Source organism: Ranitomeya imitator, chromosome 5 (genome assembly GCF_032444005.1).
Source record: "Ranitomeya imitator isolate aRanImi1 chromosome 5, aRanImi1.pri, whole genome shotgun sequence".
NCBI lineage: Eukaryota > Metazoa > Chordata > Amphibia > Anura > Dendrobatidae > Ranitomeya > Ranitomeya imitator.
In genome coordinates, this window is record NC_091286.1 from 156,547,703 (window position 1) to 156,570,060 (window position 22,358).

A 22,358-nucleotide genomic window follows, 5' to 3' on the forward strand; every position below is an offset into this window, starting at 1 on the left:
ATCTGTGCAAGAAACTGCATACCATTCATAAGTCTTCTATGGCACGTACATTTTACCTTGAGAAACATAGCATGACAACGCAAAAGAGAAAAACAGACGTTCACAGTTTATAAGTCAGTATTAAAGTTCTGCATTCTCATCATTTGTAAGATTTACTGCGGAAGAAGCATCTGTAATACACAGACCACTAGTGAATGATTGGTGGGCCTGACTCTCGGTTCTTTAATTGTTTTCTCAAATGTTAAAATTAAAATGAAATATGTGTGTGTGTGAACTCCAAAAAAAAGATTCACATACATTTCTCATGAATACAAGTGATTTAGGGCCTGGGATGACATGGATATCCTAACAGCAGGTAAAGACAGTTTAATGCATTAACTTTTCTCGTGAGATATATGAGTAGTGACTGATGGTCTATCCAGTCTGAGAATGAGGCAGCGCTTAGGAATGTAAATCGTTGGACGTCAACCATTCCAGGTGTCTATGACAGAAGGGAGGACAAGTTAATTACTCTACCTCTTCCCCCTGCGGTATTTCCTTGACCGTGCGTAGGTGCAGGCGCGTTCCATCAAACACAATCACACAGTTTGGATCACAACTGTGATTTAAAAGGGACATGCTGGAATAAGAAACATTAAAAACAAAGTTATTTATGCATAATTAAAGATTTTCTCAATTAACTCTATTTCTATATTATCTCATTAATATTGCTGTTGGAAATAGGGGATACCATGCAGTCAATGTTGTAAAAGGGTTTGTCCGGTCTAAAATGACAAGTCAAAATCACACTATGTGACTGCCAACTTGTGAATCCTCACAACACAGGAACTGCGTGCTGTAAGGATTCTCTGGAGTCAGCGCCGGGACCGGACGTCAAATGACTGCAAGTATGCGATATGCATACTCCTGGCCACAATCCAACTAGACTGTTGCTGGCCTCACTCAATGTAAGTGTATTGCTGGAAACAGTCTAATCGGATGCTGGCTGGTAGTATGCATATCACATACTCACAGGCACATGACCGCCGCTCCCGACGCTGACAGTGGAGAATCCTCACAGTGTGTAGTTTGTACATGTTAATTCCATACCATTCCCTCTTATAGGACAGATATTGTTGGAATTTAAGCATTAAAACAGATGCACAGAGATCTCACCAAATTTAGTGCTAAAGCGATCAACTACTGGTCGAATTTATAATAGACAATTAAATGTGGAGTCATCTTGGGGAGGACACTGTGCTTTATTATTATAATGCAAACATTTTAGCATTTTAAGGAATACCCAGCCCATTGCCATATCGATTATGTTGGTGTAGTAACAAAACATCATCTCTGCTGCATCTACAGGGGTTCGCCTCGCAAATGATGACATGAGAGTTTGTGTTAAAAACTGCCGAATTTGTCTGGGCCACTAAGGAAACTTTTAAAAAGTTACAATAAAGCCTGCAGTGTGAAACTGACTTCCTGAACTGGATAATTTTTGGATGTTTGCCAAGAGCTAAATGAAGATTATCAGGACTCTTTAGGGCCAGATTGGACTCATCCACTTCCATCTATTGCACTGTGCCATGAAATCAAAAGTTACACCTACACATAGCAATACATTTATTATTATTATTATACGTTTTTATAGCTCCATTTATTCCATGGTGCTTTACATGTGAAAAGGGGGGCAAATATAGACAAATACATTAAACATGAGCAAAAAACAAGGCACACAGGTACATAAGGTGGGAGGACCCTGCCCGCGAGGGCTCACAGTCTGCAGGGGATGGGTGAGGATACACTAGGAGAGGGTAGAGCTGGTTGTGTGGCGGTTCAGTAGGTTGAGGATCACTGCAGACTGTAGGCTTGTCGGAAGAGGTGAGTCTTCAGGTTCTTTTTGAAGGTTTCAATGGTAGACGAGAGTCTGATGTGTTGGGGTAGAGAGTTCCAGAGTATGGAGGAAGCACGGGAGATGTCTTGGATGCGGTTGTGGGAAGAAGAGATGAGAGGGGAGTAGAGAAGGAGATCTTGAGATGATCGGAGGTTGCGTGTGGGTAAGTACCGGGAGACTATGTCACAGATGTATGGAAGAGACAGGTTGTGGATGGCTTTGTATGTCATTGTAAGGGTTTTGAACTGGAGTCTCAGGGCAATAGGAAGCCAGTGAAGGGCTTGGCATAGGGGAGAGGCTGGGGAATAGCGGGGGGACAGGTGGATTAGTCGGGCAGCAGAGTGTAGGATGGATTGGAGTGGTGCCAAAGTGCTAGAGGGGAGTCCAGAGAGTAGGAGGTTGCAGTAGTCAAGGCGGGAGATGATAAGGGCATTGACTAGTGTTTTTGTGGTGTCGTGGTCAAGGAATGCACGGATACAGGAAATATTTTTGAGTTTAAGACGGAAGGAGGAGGCAATAGCTTGGATATGTGGCTTGAAAGAGAGGGCAGAGTCGAGGATCACCCCGAGGCACCGGGCGTGTGGGACTGGGGAAGTGAGCAGCCATTGACATTGATGGATAGGCCTGGTGGAGGGGTAGAGTGAGATGGGGAAAGATGATGAATTCTGTTTTGTCCATGTTCAGTTTTAGAAAGCGAGCAGAAAAGAAGGCCGAGATAGCAGACAGGCAGTGTGGGATTTTGTTAAGTAAGGAGGTGAGGTCAGGTCCGGATAGCCAGATCTGCGTGTCATCGGCGTAGAGATGATACTGCATACCGTGGGATTCTATGAGCTGTCCCAGGCCAAAGGTGTAGATGGAGAAGAGTAGGGGTCCTAGAACAGAGCCTTGAGGAACACCGACAGACAAGGGGTGAAGTGAGGAAGTGGCGTGGGGGAGGAAGACACTGAATATTCGGTCTGTCAGATATGACGAGATCGAGGATAGGGCCAAGTCTGTGATGCCAAGAGATGAGAGGATCTGTAGTAGAAGGGAGTGGTCCACAGTGTCAAAGGCAGAAGACAGGTCCAGGAGAAGGAGGACAGAGTAGTGTCGCTTGCTCTTGGCAGTTAGTAGGTCATTGGTGACATTAGTTAGGACAGTTTCAGTTGAGTGATGGGGTCGGAAGCCAGATTGTAACCGGTCAAAGAGGGAGCAGGAGGAGAGGTGGGAGGACAGTTCAAGATGGACGTGTTGTTCCAGTCATTTTGAGGCATAAGGGAAAAGAGATATTGGGCGATAGCTAGACACAGAGGATGGGTCGAGGGAGGACTTTTTGAGGATGAGTGTGATCTTGGCATGTTTGAAGGCTGAGGGGAAGACACCTGTTGTGAGTGAGAAGTTGACGAGGTGTGTTAGGGTTGGGATGAAGACCGCGGCAAGGTTAGGGATAAGGTGGGACAGGAGCGGGTCAAGCGTGCAGGTGGTGAGGTGTGATCTTGACAGGAGGGTGGAGAGCTGATCTTCTATCATGGTGTCGAAGCTGGTTTTGGAGGAACAGGGTTGAGCAGCTAAGAGGGGTGTTGGGTGCCGTGGGCCAAAGCTTTCCCTGATCATATCGATCTTCTGTTTAAAGAAGGAGGCAAAGTCTTCAGCAGAAATCAGAGGGGAGGGAGGGGTGCAGGGGGACGGAGTAGAGAATTGCAAGTGTTGAAAAGCTGTTTAGGGTTGCGAGACAGGGAGGATATGACAGATGAGAAGTAAGATTGTTTTGCGGCAGTGAGCGTGGACTTGAGGCTGGCAAGGGACTGCTTGTATGCAGTGAAGTGTTTGGCAGAGCGGGATCGCTTCCATCTCCGCTCAGGGATCCTGGAAGCCCGTCTCAGTTCTTTGGTCAGGCTGGTAAGCCAGGGCTGCCTGTTGAGTGTACGAGTTTTGCTATGCCTGAGTGGGGCGGCCAAATCAAGTGTTGCTGTTATTGTGGTGTTATAAAACGTGGCAGCAGCATCTGTGTCATGAAGGGAGGCTATGTAAGAGGGAGAAGGGACTCAGAGAGTGATTGTAAGTTGAGGTGTTTGAGATTTCTGCGAGGGTGAGTAAGTTTGTGGAGTGGGGTTGCACACTAGGAGAGGAGAAGAGAATGTCAGTAGGTTGTGGTCAGACAGGGGGAGGGGTGAGTTAGTGAGATTAGTATGGGAGCAGAGGCGGGTGAAGATGAGGTCCAATGTGTGGCCATTTTTGTGAGTGGACCATTGAGTGAGGCCAAAGGAGGCAGTGAACGATAAAAGTTTAGAGGCAGCTGAGGTGGAAGTGTCAATGGGGATATTGAAGTCACCCATAATGATAGCGGGGATGTCAGCAGAGAGGAAATGAAGCAGCCAGGTGGTGAAGTGGTTGAGAAAGGTGGAGATGGCTAGTTCTGGGAGGTGGTAGATGACAGCCAGCTGGAGGTTGGAGTGGGAATAGATTCGGATGGAGTGCACCTCAAACGAGGTAAGATTAGCGGAGGGTGGTAGCGGGATTGGAGTGAAAGCAGGTGTCAGACAGGAGCAAGCCAACCCCTCCACCACGTTTGCTGCTGGCGCGAGGGGTGTGAGAGAGGTGGAATCTGCTATAGGAAAGCGCAGCTGGAGATGCTGAGTCAGAGGGGGTGAGCCAGGTTTCAGTGATGCCAAGGAAGAAGAGTTTGTTGGTGATGAAGAAGTCATGGATAAATGGCAGTTTGTTGCAGACATAGCATGCGTTCCATAGTGCTCCAGGTAGGGGGGTTGGGGGAGTGGGGGCTGGATGAATGGGTATGAGGTCATCATGGTTGGGAAAACATGCAGAGGATCATGGCAGGGGGTTAGAAATTAGTGTGGGGATGGGTTGAGGAGGGCCAGGATTTGGGGATACGTTACCAGAGATGAGGAGTAGCAGACAGAGCATTAGAAGGTCTGAGCAGGATATTACATGATGGCGACGTGTGTGTCTGGAGAAAAAGTATTGTATGTGGATTAACAGTTCTGAGGAGAAGGTGAGATGGCTGGGGAGGATGGAGGAAGAAATGATTAGTTGTTTACTAGGTGGAGGGATTGCAGGTGATTGTAAGAAGGAAAGTAGTATGGGGCTGAAAGAAAAAAGAAACCGAAACATTGTAGTGGTTTGGTATTCTGTTACCTTCCAGTCCAATTCAGTCTAATTCAAAGTAATTAAAAATATGTAACTTAAAAGATGGAATCTGAAAGATGCATGAATCAGACTACGTCTGGAGCAGACTCCTGGATCCTTAGAACATATTACAAGTGATATGTTCATTGATCGAAGCAAAGTAAAAAATTATACCAACAGAATTTTTCCATTCTCACAGCAGAGCATCCCATATGAAGATGATTATATTAATAGCTCTGCAGTGAGGTTTTCCTGTCATCAGAGATTATTAGAATTGTTGCTGAAAGAATAGCTACAAAGCATTACAAGAATAAAAAAAAATAAGAGACTCTGGGTCTTGTTCCTAAACTAGTTGACACATGTTTGCTTTAAAAACTTCAACACATTCCGCACACTCAGATCTGTTATCTGTCAATTTTAAAATAAGGGTTTTCACGTTAATTATAACTCAAAAGCTCTGGAAATGTGATATTGTTCCAGAAACCAATCCAATAAAATCAATGTTCCCAAAGACAAATTTCCACCCTTTCTCAGCTGTGTAGTATTGCCAAACACAGTTAATATCCAGATGTATGGCACTTTTGTAGCAGGTAGAAACCACTTTAAGAGGTTGTCCAAGACTTAACAATTGACAACCTATAATTGACCAAATAGTGTGTCCTGCAACGTACCCAAACAGAACCTCCTGACCAAACATGAGATATTGCCATATCCATAAAAAATGCATTACATTGCAAGGTGCATGTTCTGCTTGTGAAAATGTTAATTACTACTTTGCTTTAGATACAATTTTTAAGTAGAAAATGTAATTCTATTATTTTCATCACAAACCAATGTTAGAAAAGTCTGTGAAAAACCTGTGGGTTGGATACCTAAGCTATTGCAATGCCCTAAATATGAGATAAGCAACATTAGCTATCAGGATAACTATACCACATTTCTAATTGGAGGTACCGTATATACTCGAGTATAAGCCGACCCGAGTATAAGCCGACTTCCCTAATTTTGCCACAAAAAACTGGGAAAACTTATTTACTCGAGTATAAGCCTACGGTGGAAATGCAGCATTTACCGATAAATTTCAAAAATAAAAATAGATCATTCTTGCCCCATAGCTGTGCCATATAGTGCTCTGCACCGTTCATTATTGCCCCATAGCTGTGCCATATAGTGCTCTGCACCGTTCATATTTCCCCATAGCTGTGCCATATAGTGCTCTGCACCGTTCATATTTCCCCATAGCTGTGCCATATAGTGCTCTGCACCGTTCATATTGCCCCATAGCTCTGCCATATAGTGCTCTGCACCGTTCATATTTCCCCATAGCTGTGCCATATAGTGCTCTGCACCGTTCATATTTCCCCATAGCTGTGCCACATAGTGCTCTGCACCGTTCATATTGCCCCATAGCTCTGCCATATAGTGCTCTGCGCCGTTCATATTTCCCCATAGCTGTGCCACATAGTGCTCTGCACCGTTCATATTTCCTCATAGCTGTGCCATATAGTGCTCTGCACCGTTCATATTGCCCCATAGCTGTGCCCCACATAGTGCTCTGCATCGTTCATATTTCCCCATAGCTGTGCCATATAGTGCTCTGCATCGTTCATATTTCCCCATAGCTGTGCCCCACATAGTGCTCTGCACCATTCATATTTCCCCATAGCTGTGCCATATAGTGCTCTGCACCGTTCATATTTGACCATAGCTCTGCCATATAGTGCTCTGCACCGTTCATACCTTTCATATTTCCCCATAGATGCTCCACATATATCTGTGCCATTGCTGCTGCTGCAATAAAAAAAAATGCCATATTCACCTTTCTTGCTTGCAGCTCCCAGCGTCCGGTCCCGGCGTCTCTCCGCTCTGACTGATCAGGCAGAGGGCGCCGCGCACACGATATGCGTCATCGCGCCCTCTGACCTGCACAGTCAGAGCGCAGAGACGCCGGGAAGATGGAGCGACGCCCGGTGGCTGGAATGGGGACAGGTAAATATGCGATACTTACCTGCTCCTGGCGTCCGGCTCCTTCTCCCGGACAGCTGTCTTCGGTGCCGCAGCTTCTTCCTCTATCAGCGGTCACCGGCACCGCTGATTAGAGAAATGAATAGGCGGCTCCACCCCTATGGGAGGTGGAGCCGCTTATTCATTTCTCTAATGAGCGGTCCCATGTGACCGCTGAACAGGGGAAGAGCTGCAGCACCGAAGACCGTGGGACGGCAGGGGGAGCGTCAGGAGCGCTGGAAGCAGGTAAGTATGCCTCAGCGCCCTCTCCCCCTCACCCGCAGACCCTGCCACCCACCTTGACTCGAGTATAAGCCGAGAAGGGCACTTTCAGCCCAAAAATTTGGGCTGAAAATCTCGGCTTATACTCGAGTATATACGGTATTTGCGAATATTATTATTATTATGGGCAGCACGGTGGCGCAGTGGTTAGCATTGCAGCCTTGCAGCACTGGGGTCCTGGGTTCTAATCCCACCCAGGACAACATCTGCAAAGAGTTTGTATGTTCTCTCCGTGTTTGCGTGGGTTTCCTCCGGGGACTCCGGTTTCCTCCCACATTCCAAAGACATACTGATAGGGATTCTAGATTGTGAGCCCCATCGGGGACAGTGATGATAATGTGTGCAAAACTGTAAAGCGCTGCGGAATATGTCAGCGCTATATAAAAATAAAGATTATTATTATTATTATTACACCTACTACATATTGGGGTAGGATTTTGGAAACTGGAATAGCCCTGTAATACAACCCTTGATTACTTTCTTAAACCATTCTATAAGTATAAAATGGAATCACTTTTGGTGTTTTTCTGCTGTTCTGGAACCTTGCTGATTTTGCAAGTATCCATCAGAAACTAAAACATCCAAACTTAAACCTTCAAAGTCAAATTGTATTTTTTCCATTCTAATCCCTGCCATGTTTCTAAACGACGGTTTTTGTCCACATATATTGGCCTACTTAGGAGAAATTGCATTACATATTGGTGGGTTCTTTAACTTCTATTAAATTCTTGGAGCTAAATCAATGTATTAGTGGAGAAAGTTGATTTTTTCATTTTCACAGCCCAATATTCTAAAATTCTGTAAATCAGTTTTGGATTCAAAATGCTGAGAATATTCCCTACATGAATTCATTTAAGGCAGTTGTTTCCAATATGGAGGACACTTGGTTTCTGCTGTTCTAGCATCTTTGGGGCTCTGCAAATGTCACATGGCATCCAGAAACTATCCCAGCCAAACTTATGCTCTAAAAAGTAGAAAGAGTTCCTTCCCTTCCAAACCCTGCCGTGTGCAGAAACAGTAGTGTAGAACCACATATACGCTACTACCACGTTTGTGAGAAATTGTGAAATGAATTATGAGGTAAAGTTTTGTCCTATTATTATTTATTATCATTTTGTCCTGTTCTGTTAATGAAAAATGTAAAGTTAAAGCAACATTTTTTCTTTATAAAATGTAACATTAAATGTTTTTATTCCACATTGTGTTAATTCTTGTTAAGCACCTGAAAGGTTAACAAACCACATAAGTGCAATATTGAATACTGTCAAACGTGCAGTTTTTAAAATGGCATCTTGTTTGGGGGTTTTATGACATAGAGGCCCCTCAAAATCACTTTAAATTGAAGTGAGTGAAGTGGTCCATGAAAAATAGGGTAATTAGCTTGAAAAGAAAAAAAACTGCTGCTAAACCTTTAAGCGTTCTTTAAAAAATAAATTTGAAAAGTGATGTTGACATAAATCGGACATGGGAAAAATGTAATTTATTAAAATTTTATGTGACATGACTACCTATCTATTTTAAAGGCATCATAATTCAAAGTTTGAAAATTGCAGTTTCTAAACTTTCAGAAAATGTTAAATATTTTCCAAAATAAGTGCAAATCTGATCAACCAAAATATACAAAGAACAATGTGTCACGAAAAATTGCCTCAGAAACACTAGTATCAAAAGTAGTAATTCAACATTATTACCACATAAAGTGACACATGCCCGATTTGAAAAATGGGGACAAAATTGCTTTGGTTGTAAGGGTTTAAACATAAAAACTTGTTCTAACTAACGGATCATATTTTAATTACACATTTACTCTGAACATAAAAATAAGATTTTAAAAAATCTACTAACTTAACTTTACTAAATAAAAGTAAAATTACATTTTGGAAAAATTCACTTTAATAAGTTCTTTGAGGTAGAACAAAAATGTTAAAAATAATTTGGCTAAAGACAATGTACGGTAAGTGAATTTTGGCAACAACTGAATTCTACGTCTGCTGTTAGATATTTACAATTCTAATTTAAGACTTAAACTTTACAGTTCTAATGAAAATCTCTCTTTCCGCTGTATTCCATGTATTACTGTAGGTCTGTGTTGCATGAAATATAAACTAATGCCCCCACTTTTACCTTTCAACTTCTTTCTATCTTTACTGAAAGGCACATGCTAAACTTAAACAAAAAGCCACCAGTTTAAGACTACATAAATAATTTATAGAGCTGGTAATGAGGCATTCTGAGTACAAATTTTAAATCTTTTTTTCCTCGTTTCCTTGTAATTTAACAGTGGAAGTAGTTTTCTACTGATAAACCCTGCTGGCTACCTAAGAGCTAAAAAAATAAAAGTAACAATTTAGTCACTGTGAATAAGGCAGTCTATGCATTACCTGGGATACAGGCCAACACCAACGTCCTGCATCTCTCCATCGCTGATGGTAAAGCTGTTACAGGTCAGCTGTGAAAACAAGCAAAGCAAATCTGGGATTAGTGGGTTTTGACCTGAAGGAAAAGAAACATTCAATAAATAAAGTCTATAGCGTTCAGCAAATTGCTGTAGAAGATCATAAAACACCCAGTGCCAACACCGGAAAAAAGAGCCAAGTATCACATGCGGCTTCCAGTCTCCTCCAATTTTTCAAGCATTTCTCAATGGTATACTAGCTCTATTCAGCAAGTAAAGGATTTGGAATAAGGTGTTCTTAATTAGTGGAGAGAAAGGGGATCTATTCAATGGGGCAGTCGAACTCTTCTTATTTTACAGACTGGAGCTTGTTAAGAAGATGTAGTAAAATTGTGTGGCTTGGGCAAGTTTAGAGCAATGTGTTTATTAATTGGTGCATTTTTGTGACTAGCTCCTTTATTAACAACAGCTAATGATTTTTAAGCCTAGAAAGAAAAATTCACACAAAATAAATGTTACTTTACAGTTAGAATTATATATGTGTTCTATACATTATTAAGTTTATAGATAATATACATTTATGGAGCAGAGTTGTTTTAAGACTGCATTGGATAATCACTATAGCTTCTGTTTATAAACAGTGGTGACTAAGCCAGATTAAAAAAATAATTAAAAAAATACTGGTAAGTCTAACGAAAATTCTGATAGGCCCTAATAACATGTGTAAATGCTATGTTCGGACTTTAAATGCTTGCCACAGCTAGTCTTGTCTTGGCTAGAGCAATATTTGAGTCACAGCAATCATTTCAAGTCAGGAGGCAGAATGGAAATCTTTTCTTCCTTGTTCTGTGCATCTGTCCCCTCCACACGTCCACATAAAACCGGAACTGGAACCAGAAAAAACAGTACCAGTGTCCAGCGTGTTTTAGATCAGTGTGTCGTCAGTGTTTGTTCAGTATGCAAGAAGAAAGAATTAAATGACAAAGCTTCTCCTATACTTTACAATGTTAAACACAGACAGGACACAAGTGGCACACAGATGCCATCCATCAACATCAACAGCTGTATGTGTTTTACACGGACCTCTAGACTTGTATTGGCATTTGTCATCCATGTTGCCGGTAAAAAATGGATATTTCTCGGTGTGGATTCAACAGACACATGGTCCGTGTAAGAACATGGACATGTGCAAAGCAGCATAGATTATAATGGTATATGTGGTATCCGTGGAAAAAAAAAGATGCCTCACATACTGTAAACACGGACATAAGAATGAGACCTAGGGTAGGAATAGGAAAAGATCCTCCTGAGAATGAGCAGTTTTTGCAGCTTTTCTTCATGTTATCACACTCTTTTCCTTACTAATTATACTGGATTTGTGTCCTTTGATTGTTATGTATGGTGAAACATTTTAATGCTACAAGATGGGCTCAAACCCTCAAAACCTCCACGTCTGAACACAATGGCCTGGGGATTATCAAGGTTTTTAGATTATTTAGTTGTGGTGATTATTCTGTATGTAGATATCTGCTTGTAGTCATAGACATGGCTTTTTAGTAGATTTAGTATATCTCATGCTCTGTTGGGATCAGACTTTAAGCCAGAAACATACATTTATATGCATGAAGGCAACTATCAGGACTCGAATCTGGTAACTCCTGTGCATCAGTCAGCAGCTCTTCCATCTGAGATATTCAGCTCTCCGGAGAGTTCCTTGTGGTGTTCCCGATTGGCTTCATCCTGTGATTTCCTGATTGAATACCCTATATAAACCTGGCCTGGCACTTCCTTCCCTGCAAGATTACTGAGCTCTCAGCCTCTAGTCTAGCTCTCTCACCTGCTGCTGCTCCATACCTTACTGCTGTTTCCTGTGTACCAACCTCTAGCTTCCCTACTGACTATGCAACTTGTTAATCCTCCAGTACCTACTGCCACTTCTGTGTACCAACCTCTGGCTTCCTTTGACTAGGTGACCTGCTAATCCTCCCGTACCTACTCCCACTCCTGTGTACCGACCTCTGGCTTCCTTTGACTACACGACCTGTTGATCCTCCAGTACCATACTGTCACTCCTGTGTACAACCCTCTGGCTTCATTTGACTACATCACCTGCTTATCCTCTATTACTGTACTGTCACTACTGGGTACCAACCTCTGGCTTCCTCTGACTACACTACCAGCCTCTGCTTTCCCTAGTGGTTTCAATAGTAAATACTCCAATCCAGACCAGATCATAACAGCAACAATGCTGGGTGGAATTTTAGGCCTCATTCAGACGTCCATGTTACACAACCATGTTGTATCTGTTTTTTTCATGGATACAATATGTACTGTGACAGGGTCACTGGCACTTTAAGTGAGGGGAGATACGTGTCACGGAGACCTATAAACCTGTACGTTTCTTTTGAGCATGCTACAGTTATGCTCAAAAGTTTACATTCCCGGCAGAATTTTTTGCTTTCTTGGCCTTTTATCAGAGAGTATGAATGAGAACACCAAAACTTTTTCCCACTTAAAACAACAAACCTTTGCTGCCTTTTATACTCACAAGTTTACAATTTCATACTGTAAAGTGAGTTGGAACAATTTGTTTTCATTATTCACAACTAACTTGCAACTACGTAAGGTCACGGAGTTGCATAAGGTAATATTCTTAGACAACATAGTTCAAATAGATCACAGAAATAAAGTACCAGAAGTGTGAACAGCTTATCGGAAGCAGTCATCTTTTTCAATGTCATCACTAAAAACTAGAAATCCAGGTAACGATCCATATTACAAGAAGCTGAGAGAACACAAGGATGTATCCTAAGTACACTATTCCAAAAGTTACAAAGGTTTAAAGAGTGTTGAAGATTTTTGCAGTTTCACCTTGGGAATCAAAAATGAAGCTTTAGGTTAATGCACAAATTGCATTCAATTGAGGGCAATTCAGTGGCTTTTGCCAAAGAGCTGGAGAAGCAGAACAGACAGGCCATTCATGGTTGGAAGCTAAATTGACCATTTATAGACTGAAAACGTAGAAGCGTTAATATAGGTATTTCTAGTACTAAAGAGCCTGCACATGGGGAGAAAAAGAAACTTGAAAGTATAAATTAATTAAATTTGTATCTACAATACAATTTGTATCTAATCTTTGTGACATTATGTGGCAGAACACTTTTCAGTGATATACAGCACATAATAGAGGACCCTTTTTACATTGGGAGTATACAATAACTGCAGGCTTATGCTAAGGAGGGACTATCATTAGCAGGCACCAATGGCTCTGTGTACGACCCCTTTGTTTATTTGTCTTGTAATCCTCCATGGTGTGATAATGAAGACAATGATTTTGGTTTGTCCCAAGTAAGGGTACCGTCACACTATACCATTTCGATCGCTACGACGGTACGATTCGTGACGTTCCAGCGATATCGTTACGATATCGCTGTATCTGACACGCAGCAGCGATCAGGGATCCTGCTGAGAATCGTACGTCGTAGCAGATCGTTTGGAACTTTCTTTCATCGCTGGATCTCCCGCTGTCATCGCTAGATCGGTGTGTGTGACACTGATCTAGCGATCTAGCGATGCGATCCAGCGATGCGTTCGCTTGTAACCAGGGTAAACATCGGGTAACTAAGCGCAGGACCGCGCTTAGTTACCCGATGTTTACCCTGGTTACAAGCGTTAAACTAAAAAAAAAAAAACAGCACATACTTACATTCTGGTGTCCGTCAGGTCCCTTGCCGTCTGCTTCCCGCACTGTGACTGCCGGCCGTAAAGTGAAAGCAGAGCACAGCGGCTGTGCTTTCACTTTGACTTTACGGCCGGCAGTCACTGAGTGCGGGAAGCAGAGACGGCAAGGGACGTGACGGACACCAGATGTAAGTATGTGCTGTTTGTTTGTTTTTTAGTTTAACGCTTGTAACCAGGGTAAACATCGGGTAACTAAGCGCGGTCCTGCGCTTAGTTACCCGATGTTTACCCTGGTTACCCAGGGACCTCGGCATCGTTGGTTGCTGGAGAGCTGTCTGTGTGACAGCTCTCCAGCGACCACACTACGATTTACCTACGATCACGGCCAGGTCATATCGCTGGTCGTGATCGTAGGTAAATCGTATAGTGTGACGGTACCCTAAAACAGTTCATTTTTCCTCAATGTCTGATTGAGTGTGCTGAAAGCTAAAATCTGCAACATATCATAGTTGCCTGATGTTTCTTTTTATCCTTCACACACTGTGCATGGTCCCTGAGTCATTTATCTCATTTCTTATTTACCATCAATAGAGCTCCTCTGTAACTCCAAATATCCATTTTTGTTCTAAGCAAAATATTTGAAAAGCTTAATCTAGTAAGGAACAATAGGACTACCCAGGCTAGTTTTACAAGCTTATGTAGGCATATTGGAGAGATGACAATAAAAAGCAATGGAATAAAAATGATAGCTAACTTATCTGCATCTTAAAGGGGTTGTCTATGACTTTAACAACTAAGGCGCGTAGCTGTGTAGCACAACTCTATCAATGAAATAGTGGCTGTGTCCGGGTACTGCACATCCACTCCCTACTCATTCGTATAGGGGAGTAGTTATGAAGTACAAGTACCCAGCTGGGGCCACTATACAGTTGATGGAGCTGTGCAGTTTCAAAACTGATCAGACACTAAGGATAGGCCATGAATGTTAAAAGTCCTAAACAATGGCCATAAAAAGCCACGTTGTGGCTTATATCTCGCATGATTTGAAAGCAATAAACCTTTTTGCTTCTGGATTTTTTGGGGATGGCTGTTCTTGTCCATATTTTTGCATGCTACCCTTATGGACTTAAGTTAACCCTGCAGATACCTACACCCATCCTGAGTGTGGTTTCCCATTATTTATATTTTTCTTAGGATAATAAGGATAACAGTCAGCTGTAAGCAGTGTCAGTTGCTATGTGTCAGGAGAGGATATGTGGAAATGGTAGTCCTTTCCAATCATAATCCTTCCCACAGCAAGTAGTGGTAGCATAATTACTACCAAGTTGCCCAGAGCAGGGCAAGATCCTGAAAATTAAAAATAACCTCTGTGGAATGGCTGCATAATCTGGTGAGCATGCACACACATTTAGGTACTTTATAGTATTTTTAAAGGCTTAGAAATCATAGGGGCCAGTTCACTAAAACTGCCGATACACACGCCAGTCTTAATGAAGAGCTTGCAGAAGTACAATGTGCCTAATTAAGAAGTGCACGCTGCTTAATGAGATAGGCGCATTTATTAACCGGTGTGTGCCACCACCAGAAAATATACTCCAGTCAGAGAGTGGAGTACAGTTCTGGACTAAGTTTCGCCATTGGGGTAACGTAGCTTATCAAGAATTTGAAAGGTGGTGCTACGGCCATATTGGTGTAGTCTACCAGAGCTGATGCCTAAATGCCAAATGTTGACTATTTTTGCTCAACTTCCGAGTTTCATAAACAAATTGCAATTTATCAAGGTGTTTAATGCCAGAATTCAGGCATAAACACCTCAATGAAATGCCCTGTTAGTATATTGAACTGTTAGAGACTAAAAGGGGCTTGTCCTCTACTAGACAACTCCTGCTTAATTAATTCAGAGCCCCATATAAAAAAAACAATGTATGCCAACACACAGCAGTGGCACCATTCCAACCTGACAGAACAATGTCATGTCACGGTTTGGGTGATTGCTGTGGCCTATCAGTGGTGAAGCCCAAATGGTGGCATAGAGAGATCACATGTTTATTGCTGTATGGCCTCATATTTCCATGTGGCTGCAATAGGTGTGAATGGAACACCTGAGCCTAATAATCAGGTAGTTGTCCACATATTTTTGTCAAAGTGTGTATGAATCAAAATTTTTAACTAGATTGTCTTATACATTTCTATGTTGATGACATACTTGCATTCCTGTAATATGCAGTTCTCTATGTTTTGTATCCTGGAAAATACAAAATGTAGCATGCATGGGTAGCTTAAAGAGGACCTTTGACAAGTGTGAGCATGTTGAACTGGCCACGTCATAAATAGTGGCTGCAGAGCTGTGTAAAATATTGTTTTTCTTTTAATTTCTCATCTCTGCTATAAGGATACAAGTGGGCATTAGCAGAGATTTGTCTCTGGAGGCGTGTACTTTTTCTTCTGTAGGTGGTCGAACGCTGACTAATCATAAGCAGAAGGCGTCATGCGTGGAAATAAGAACAACCCCCAAAGAGAATGTCAGAGCAGGCTTCATCTCTAATGACACAGAACTCGGCTATCCTCACTGATCTCCCGGCGGGCACCTACTGTGGAGTAAAGCAGGGCTGCGTGTCATTACATGTCTCACACAGAGAATGCCAGCTCTGACTATCCCTGGGTGTGTGTTCTTTTTTTCCCCTGGCATGACATCTCCTGTTTATGATTGGTTAACATATTGCAGAAAAGGGGACCATTGGCCTTAGCAAATATTGGAATCCAAACTTTAAATGCTAAAAACTCCACAACTGACAAAAGAAGCTAAAAAAAATAAAAAAACACATTTTCCTCAGCTCTGCAGCTCCCACTATATGACGTGCTCAGTTACCGTGATCAAACTGGTGAAAAGTCCTCTTTAAATTACAAATAATAGTTCTTTTTAGTGGGAAAAATAATTGAAGTGCCACTTCATTTGGTTTAGCCGTTATTAATGAACGTAGCACAAACTGAAAGTACCATAGTATAGCTCTCATTTTCTTTCGGAAGACGTGCACTCTAACGACAGGACATTAACTCTACTTTCATCACTTTCCACAAAATTATTCCATTTGATATTTACATAATAGAAAAGGGCACATAAATGAAATATTTATTGATTTTTTTGATCCCCATCCAAAATCATTATTGATTTTGTCTTAATTGGAATCTGGATCTTCTTTTGAATCTGTTTTTCTTTCGGGGGCCTTGTTGTTTATCACGTCTATGTTTTCTGTTATGCTAGTCCTTTGTATCAGATTTCATTGTCTATAGAGCCTGATAATCAGCAATTCTGCTAAGTTATGATATTGATGAGATAAAAATAGCAAAACTGACTGAAGATTACAGAAGGAACTAAAGGAACAGTGAGCATTTTATGACAGGAACATTTTACTCATGAATTTCACTGCTATTCCCTATGGTGTGAAATTCACTGTCAGATGGAGTTTTGTTGTACTTTCATTGCATTTCTAAACACAACTTAGAATCAATGAGAGACAATTATTAAGATTTAACACTTTTTCTTAAATACGCAAACGATACAACATTGATACCAACCAGCATAGATGGAATGGAGTACTAATTACAGAATGTCAAGCTGCAAATCTCACACATGGGACTGCTGCTCAACACAAAGGAGATAATGATAATGATTACTGTCAAGTACACTTTTGAGATGGACAACAAGGACCTGCAAGTTGTAAAGGACTTCAACCTACTCAGATCAATGATCACTCAAAATGCAGTGACAACACAGGAAGTCAATAGAATAGCTATGGGCAAATCAACAATGAAGTCACTCGACAAGGTCTTCAAATCGAGGAAACTTTACTAGCAACAAAGACACAGTTTGTGAATAGTTTGGTCTTTTCTGTGGTAACATAGGGATGCAAAACCTGGATGATAAAGAAACGAGACAGAAGAAGAATTGACTCCTTCGAAACGTGGTGCTGGCGAAGGATGTTATCAATACTACGCATGGCAAGAAGAACAAACAAATCAATTTTGGAACAATTCAAGCCAGGCATGTAACTCGAAGAAAGGATCACCAAGCTATGACTTGCCTACTTTGGAAATATCATCTGAAGAGAGCAGTCACTGGAGGAGGACATCATGGTCAGGCAAAGAGGAAGACCAGCCACCCGATGGCTTGATACAATCAAAACAACAGAGTAGAACACCCTGGTGGACTGGCACAAGAGCATTCTTAGTACAGTTCTTTCCGCCATCAAGTTGCCATGGCCCCAGATTGATCCACAGGCCAATAAAATAAAAAATAATTGTTCACCTTATGTTTTACTTTTTCTACTTAAGTGGAACCTGTCAGCTGATTCATGCTGGCCAAAGTACAGTCTGGATGCACAATTGAAGACATGTAGACTTTTCTATGAAATGCTCCAACATATAGTTAGCAGATCCAGTTGGGAACCATAGACATAGCTGAGACAAGTCTGGGGCTTTATTCTGCACTACTCTAGTTAATTGACAGGTCTTTTCCAAAGACAGAGACCTATCATTCACCTGGAGGGGGGATATGAAAAGTCAGCCAGAGGCAGTGTACAACTAGTTCCATCACTTGCTCCGGCCCCTGACCAGATACGCTAAATACATTTTCTCTGAAATGTCGGAGAACTTCAGAAGCTCTTATTCATACTGCCTACAATTTGGGCAGCAGGAATCAGGTGACAGATTCCTTTTAATGTGGAACAACTGAACATTCTGGAAATAAAGGTTGTGTGTATGTGAAGAAATGACTTGAAAGTTAAGACACTAAGACAAAACAAAACTAAATTAAGACAAGAGCCAGTTTTGTTTCTGTTGGGATATTAGTATTGAATATTCTAATAAAGAAAACCATAAACCGCTGGCTACGTGCAAATAATATTGTAATGGATTATGCAGATCATGCAGTAAATATCACACATTTCACTGTTTCATAAGCTAAAATACTATGATGGATCGCTGAATACTTGAACCAGATGTCTGTTGTTGTTCAATAAACTGCTCTGCATTTACACTGTGGGATAGTAAAGATCATAAGAGAGTAAAGAAAATGATTATTTCTACACAATAACTCCTAATATGATGAAAATAGCAGTAGTGTGAAGAATGTCTACATAAAAAGATATTGAAATGTAATCTGTTACCAGGTTTTTGCTACCACATCTGAGCGAGGCCTAGTGTAGGGGCAGAGTAACACATCACTGGAATCAGGGTCTCTGTTTCTATATTGTGCTGGTCTCAGATTAGGAGACACAAACCTGGTGACAGATTCCCTTTATGCCACATGCACACACTGTGTATTTGGTCAGTTTTTTACCTCAGTATTTGTAGCCCAAACCAGGAGTGGAACAATCAGAGGAAAAATATATTAGAAACATATGCACCACTTCTGTATTTATCACCCACTCCTGCTTTTGGCTTATAAATACTGAGGTAAAAAACTCACGTAATACTCAACATATGCACATGGTCTTAGAGGGAAACTCTACAAGGCTCGGGATGCGGGTGGCAATTACCTAACCAATGTTTCCATCTGACTGGTGGTTTAGCGGCCCAAGTGTGTTATTTCTTACAATTCAGCACAATCTCCATGGATAAATAAAATGAGTAAGCATATAATGTTATAGCAAACATCAATTTATAATCAACGTGTGTAATGAAGCATATAAAGGTGTAACAAATATTTAAAAAGTGTTTAAAACATTTTAAACAATATTATGTAGGAAAGGCATGGAAGTAATCAGAATTGGAGACCGAGCGAGTGTATAATGTTACTCTACATATTCACTACATTAACAGCATGTGTCGTGACTGTGGCTTTGCCGTTATATGATAATATGGTTGAATGCAATGCCAGAATGTTTATTTCAGAACAGATTGTTTATCTGTAGACAAATCCTTCTGCAGACTGTTTAGTTTTTACAGTGTTCAGGGCCTTTTATGAAAAAAACAAATCTGTTATGTTTAATTTATAGTCAGCTTCAGCAGCCAATACATTGGATTCTCTATCTGATGCACTGCACCTCACACCCGATGTCAAGCACATGTGTATACGTATAAGGGTACACTCACACTGGCGTATATTCTCTCATGCCAGAGGATCGGGGCGATTATGCTAATGCCCTTTGGCTCAGAGTTTCAGAGTTGTCAGAGTTTCATCCGAGTGTCACCTTAGTGTGATCCGATCCTCTCGCATGGAAGAATCAAAGCACAAATGCGGGGAAGATGGAGAAAAAAATGTCTCTATTGTCTGTGCACGTACATCGGACTGCACTCGGATGACATCCAAGTGCCGTCCAATGTTTCACATGCACCCACTGACTAGTATGTGTAGGCGTGATCCCAATATTGGAGGCACTTGATGCATGCTGCGATTGTTTTCACATGCCAGATTGCCATGAGAAAATAACTTCCCCATAGTACAACATTGGGCCGAGTGCGGTCTGATAGAAAATTCAGATAGCACTCGGCAGTGTTATACGCCAGTGTGAGCGTACCCTAGTAGTAATTTTCACAAATATTTTTCCCCTCTATCATGTAACAGCAATATTTTTTTCTAGATGTGATTAACCAGTTCAAGACCACGCTATTTACATCTGTTCCTGACCAGGCATATTTTAAGGGTTTTTTTGTACAAAGAGTTTAAAGTGCTATAATTTTTAATGGGATATTCAAATAATTTTTTGCATTTTTTCCATGATACATGGAGCTTAATTATGTTATTTTCATATTCTTTCTTTTCCAAATATCAGATATCAGTGGGAAAATGACGGAAGTGAGTGTCTTTCACACTTTTATGACCAAAAAGGAGCACAAACATACATTTTAAAATTTGTTCCCAATCTATAATAAATATTTTTTATATATCGAACATGGTTGTTTGTTTTTTTACAAGGCCGGGGCTAGTAAAAACTATTTGCTTCAGCAGTGGAATTTTGAATTTATTTATTTTTTTACCTACTTTTTATTTAATTATTTTTTGTGTTTGTTTAATTTTCATTTTTTTTTCACATTTGGTGCCCCCATACCTATAACTGAGGCTGGCATATTAGGCTTCTTTCACACATCCGTCTTCCAAATCTGCACAGGATCCGTCAAGACGTTGAAATGACGGATCCTGTGCAGATTGTGGAAAACGTGTGCACTGGGCCCGTCTTTCCTATGTGCACCTGTTGTGTATGCGTCTTCGCAGCGGTTTTCCGCTGTGAAAACGCATACACAACACAAACCAGGTTAAAAAAAAAAAAAAAAAAAAAAAAAAAAAAATCACAGTATTCTCACCTACCGGCATTCCCGCCCAGCGTCACCGATGTTCCCGGCAGCTAGCGTTACTTCCTAGTAATACATTGCGAAATCTTGCGAGAAGTCACGGTCTCGCGAGACCGCGACTTCTCGCAATGTATTACAAGGAAGTAACGCTAGCTGCCGAGAACATCGGTGACGCTGCGCGGGAACGCCGGTAGGTGAGAATATATCGCAATTTTTTATTTTTTTAATTATTTTTCACATTATATCTTGTTATTATTGATGCTGCATAGGCAGCATCAATAGTAACTAGAGAAAGAGAGCAAGGGAGAGAGAATTTTCCTGATGGGGAAATGTCCGATTTTCCGACGTGCAGGAAAAAACGTTCCTCTGAACGTCTTCTCTGCCCGACGGACATTTTTTTATGCAGGATCCAGTGAAAGACAGATGAAAGGCCTCTTTCACACTTCCATCCTTCAGCTCCCATCACAATCCGTCGTTTTTTGAAAATGCAGGATCCTGCAAAAAAATTTCTGCATTTTCTCATAGACTTGTATTAGCGACGGATTGTGACGGACAGCCATCCAGCTTAGCTGTGCCTAACAGCCGATTCCACCTTCCTGCAGCTTCAAGATGGCGTACAGCTGCTCTACTTTGCAGTGACATTTTAGAACATCACTGCATAGTAGACTGTGGACCACTCCAGATTTTTAAAGTCTATGGGCAGTCAGAAAGCCGTTAAATTCATACAGAAAATATTACGTTATCCCAGGGCCGGCTCCAGGTTTTTGAGGGACCCGGGCGAAAGAGTCTCAGTGGGCCCCCCTCTTTAACACATACCACGATTCATGATGCACAGATACAGCAGAGAAACCACAGCCCACGTAGCATATAGCACAGCCTACATAGCATATAGCACAGCCCACGTAGCATATAGCACAGCCCACGTAGCATATAGCACAGCCCACGCAGTATATAGCACAGCCCACATAGCATATAGCACAGCCCACGCAGTATATAGCACAGTCCACGTAGTATATAGCACAGCCCACGTAGTATATAGCACAGCCCACGCAGTGTATAACAGCCTACGCAGTATATAGCACAGCCCATGTAGAATATAGCACAGCCCACGTAGTATATAGCACAGCCCACACAGTATATAGCACAGACCACGCAGTATATAGCACAGACCACGCAGTGTATAACACAGCCCACATAGTATATAACACGGGCAGCCCAAGAAACGTAGTATATAACAGAGGCAGACCACGTAGTAGCCGCGACGTCATTCTCATTCACTAAACTCCTAATTCTAGGAATTTAGGACCTGCGAATGACGTCGCGGCTTCTGATTGGTCGCGTGGCGGTCACATGAGTGGCACGCGACCAATCAGAAGCCGCGACGTCATTCGCAGGCCCTAAACGCGCTCATTTTAAACAAAGAAGCCGGCCGGTTACCAGCGTGATGTCCAGGGGCCGCCGGAGAGGTGAGCATATCAATATTTTTTATTTTAATTCTTTATTTTACACATTCCTATTGATCCGATACCGATACCCGATACCACAAAAGTATCGGATCTCGGTATCGGAATTCCGATACCGCAAGTATCGGCCGATACCCGATACTTGCGGTATCGGAATGCTCAACACTAGTGACTATACGTCAGCCCTGAATTCACACACACAAAACTCCTCAGCGGAGGTGCCGGTATTCTAGGGGCTTAT

The 22,358-nt window shown here is 41.8% G+C and overlaps 1 protein-coding gene across 2 annotated transcripts in view; it reads right to left on the reverse strand.

Annotated features, from left to right (window-relative positions):
* The window catches only part of SMYD3 (SET and MYND domain containing 3), a 1,365,594-nt gene that overhangs the window by 600,629 nt on the left and 742,607 nt on the right, over positions 1 to 22,358 (reverse strand). For both annotated transcript variants that reach the window (XM_069769233.1, XM_069769234.1), the window contains exons 6-7: positions 9,670 to 9,737; positions 517 to 619 (exon numbers count right to left, since the gene is read on the reverse strand). In XM_069769233.1, the coding sequence (XP_069625334.1) occupies positions 517 to 619; positions 9,670 to 9,737 (171 nt within the window). The remainder of the gene's footprint in view (positions 1 to 516; positions 620 to 9,669; positions 9,738 to 22,358) is intronic.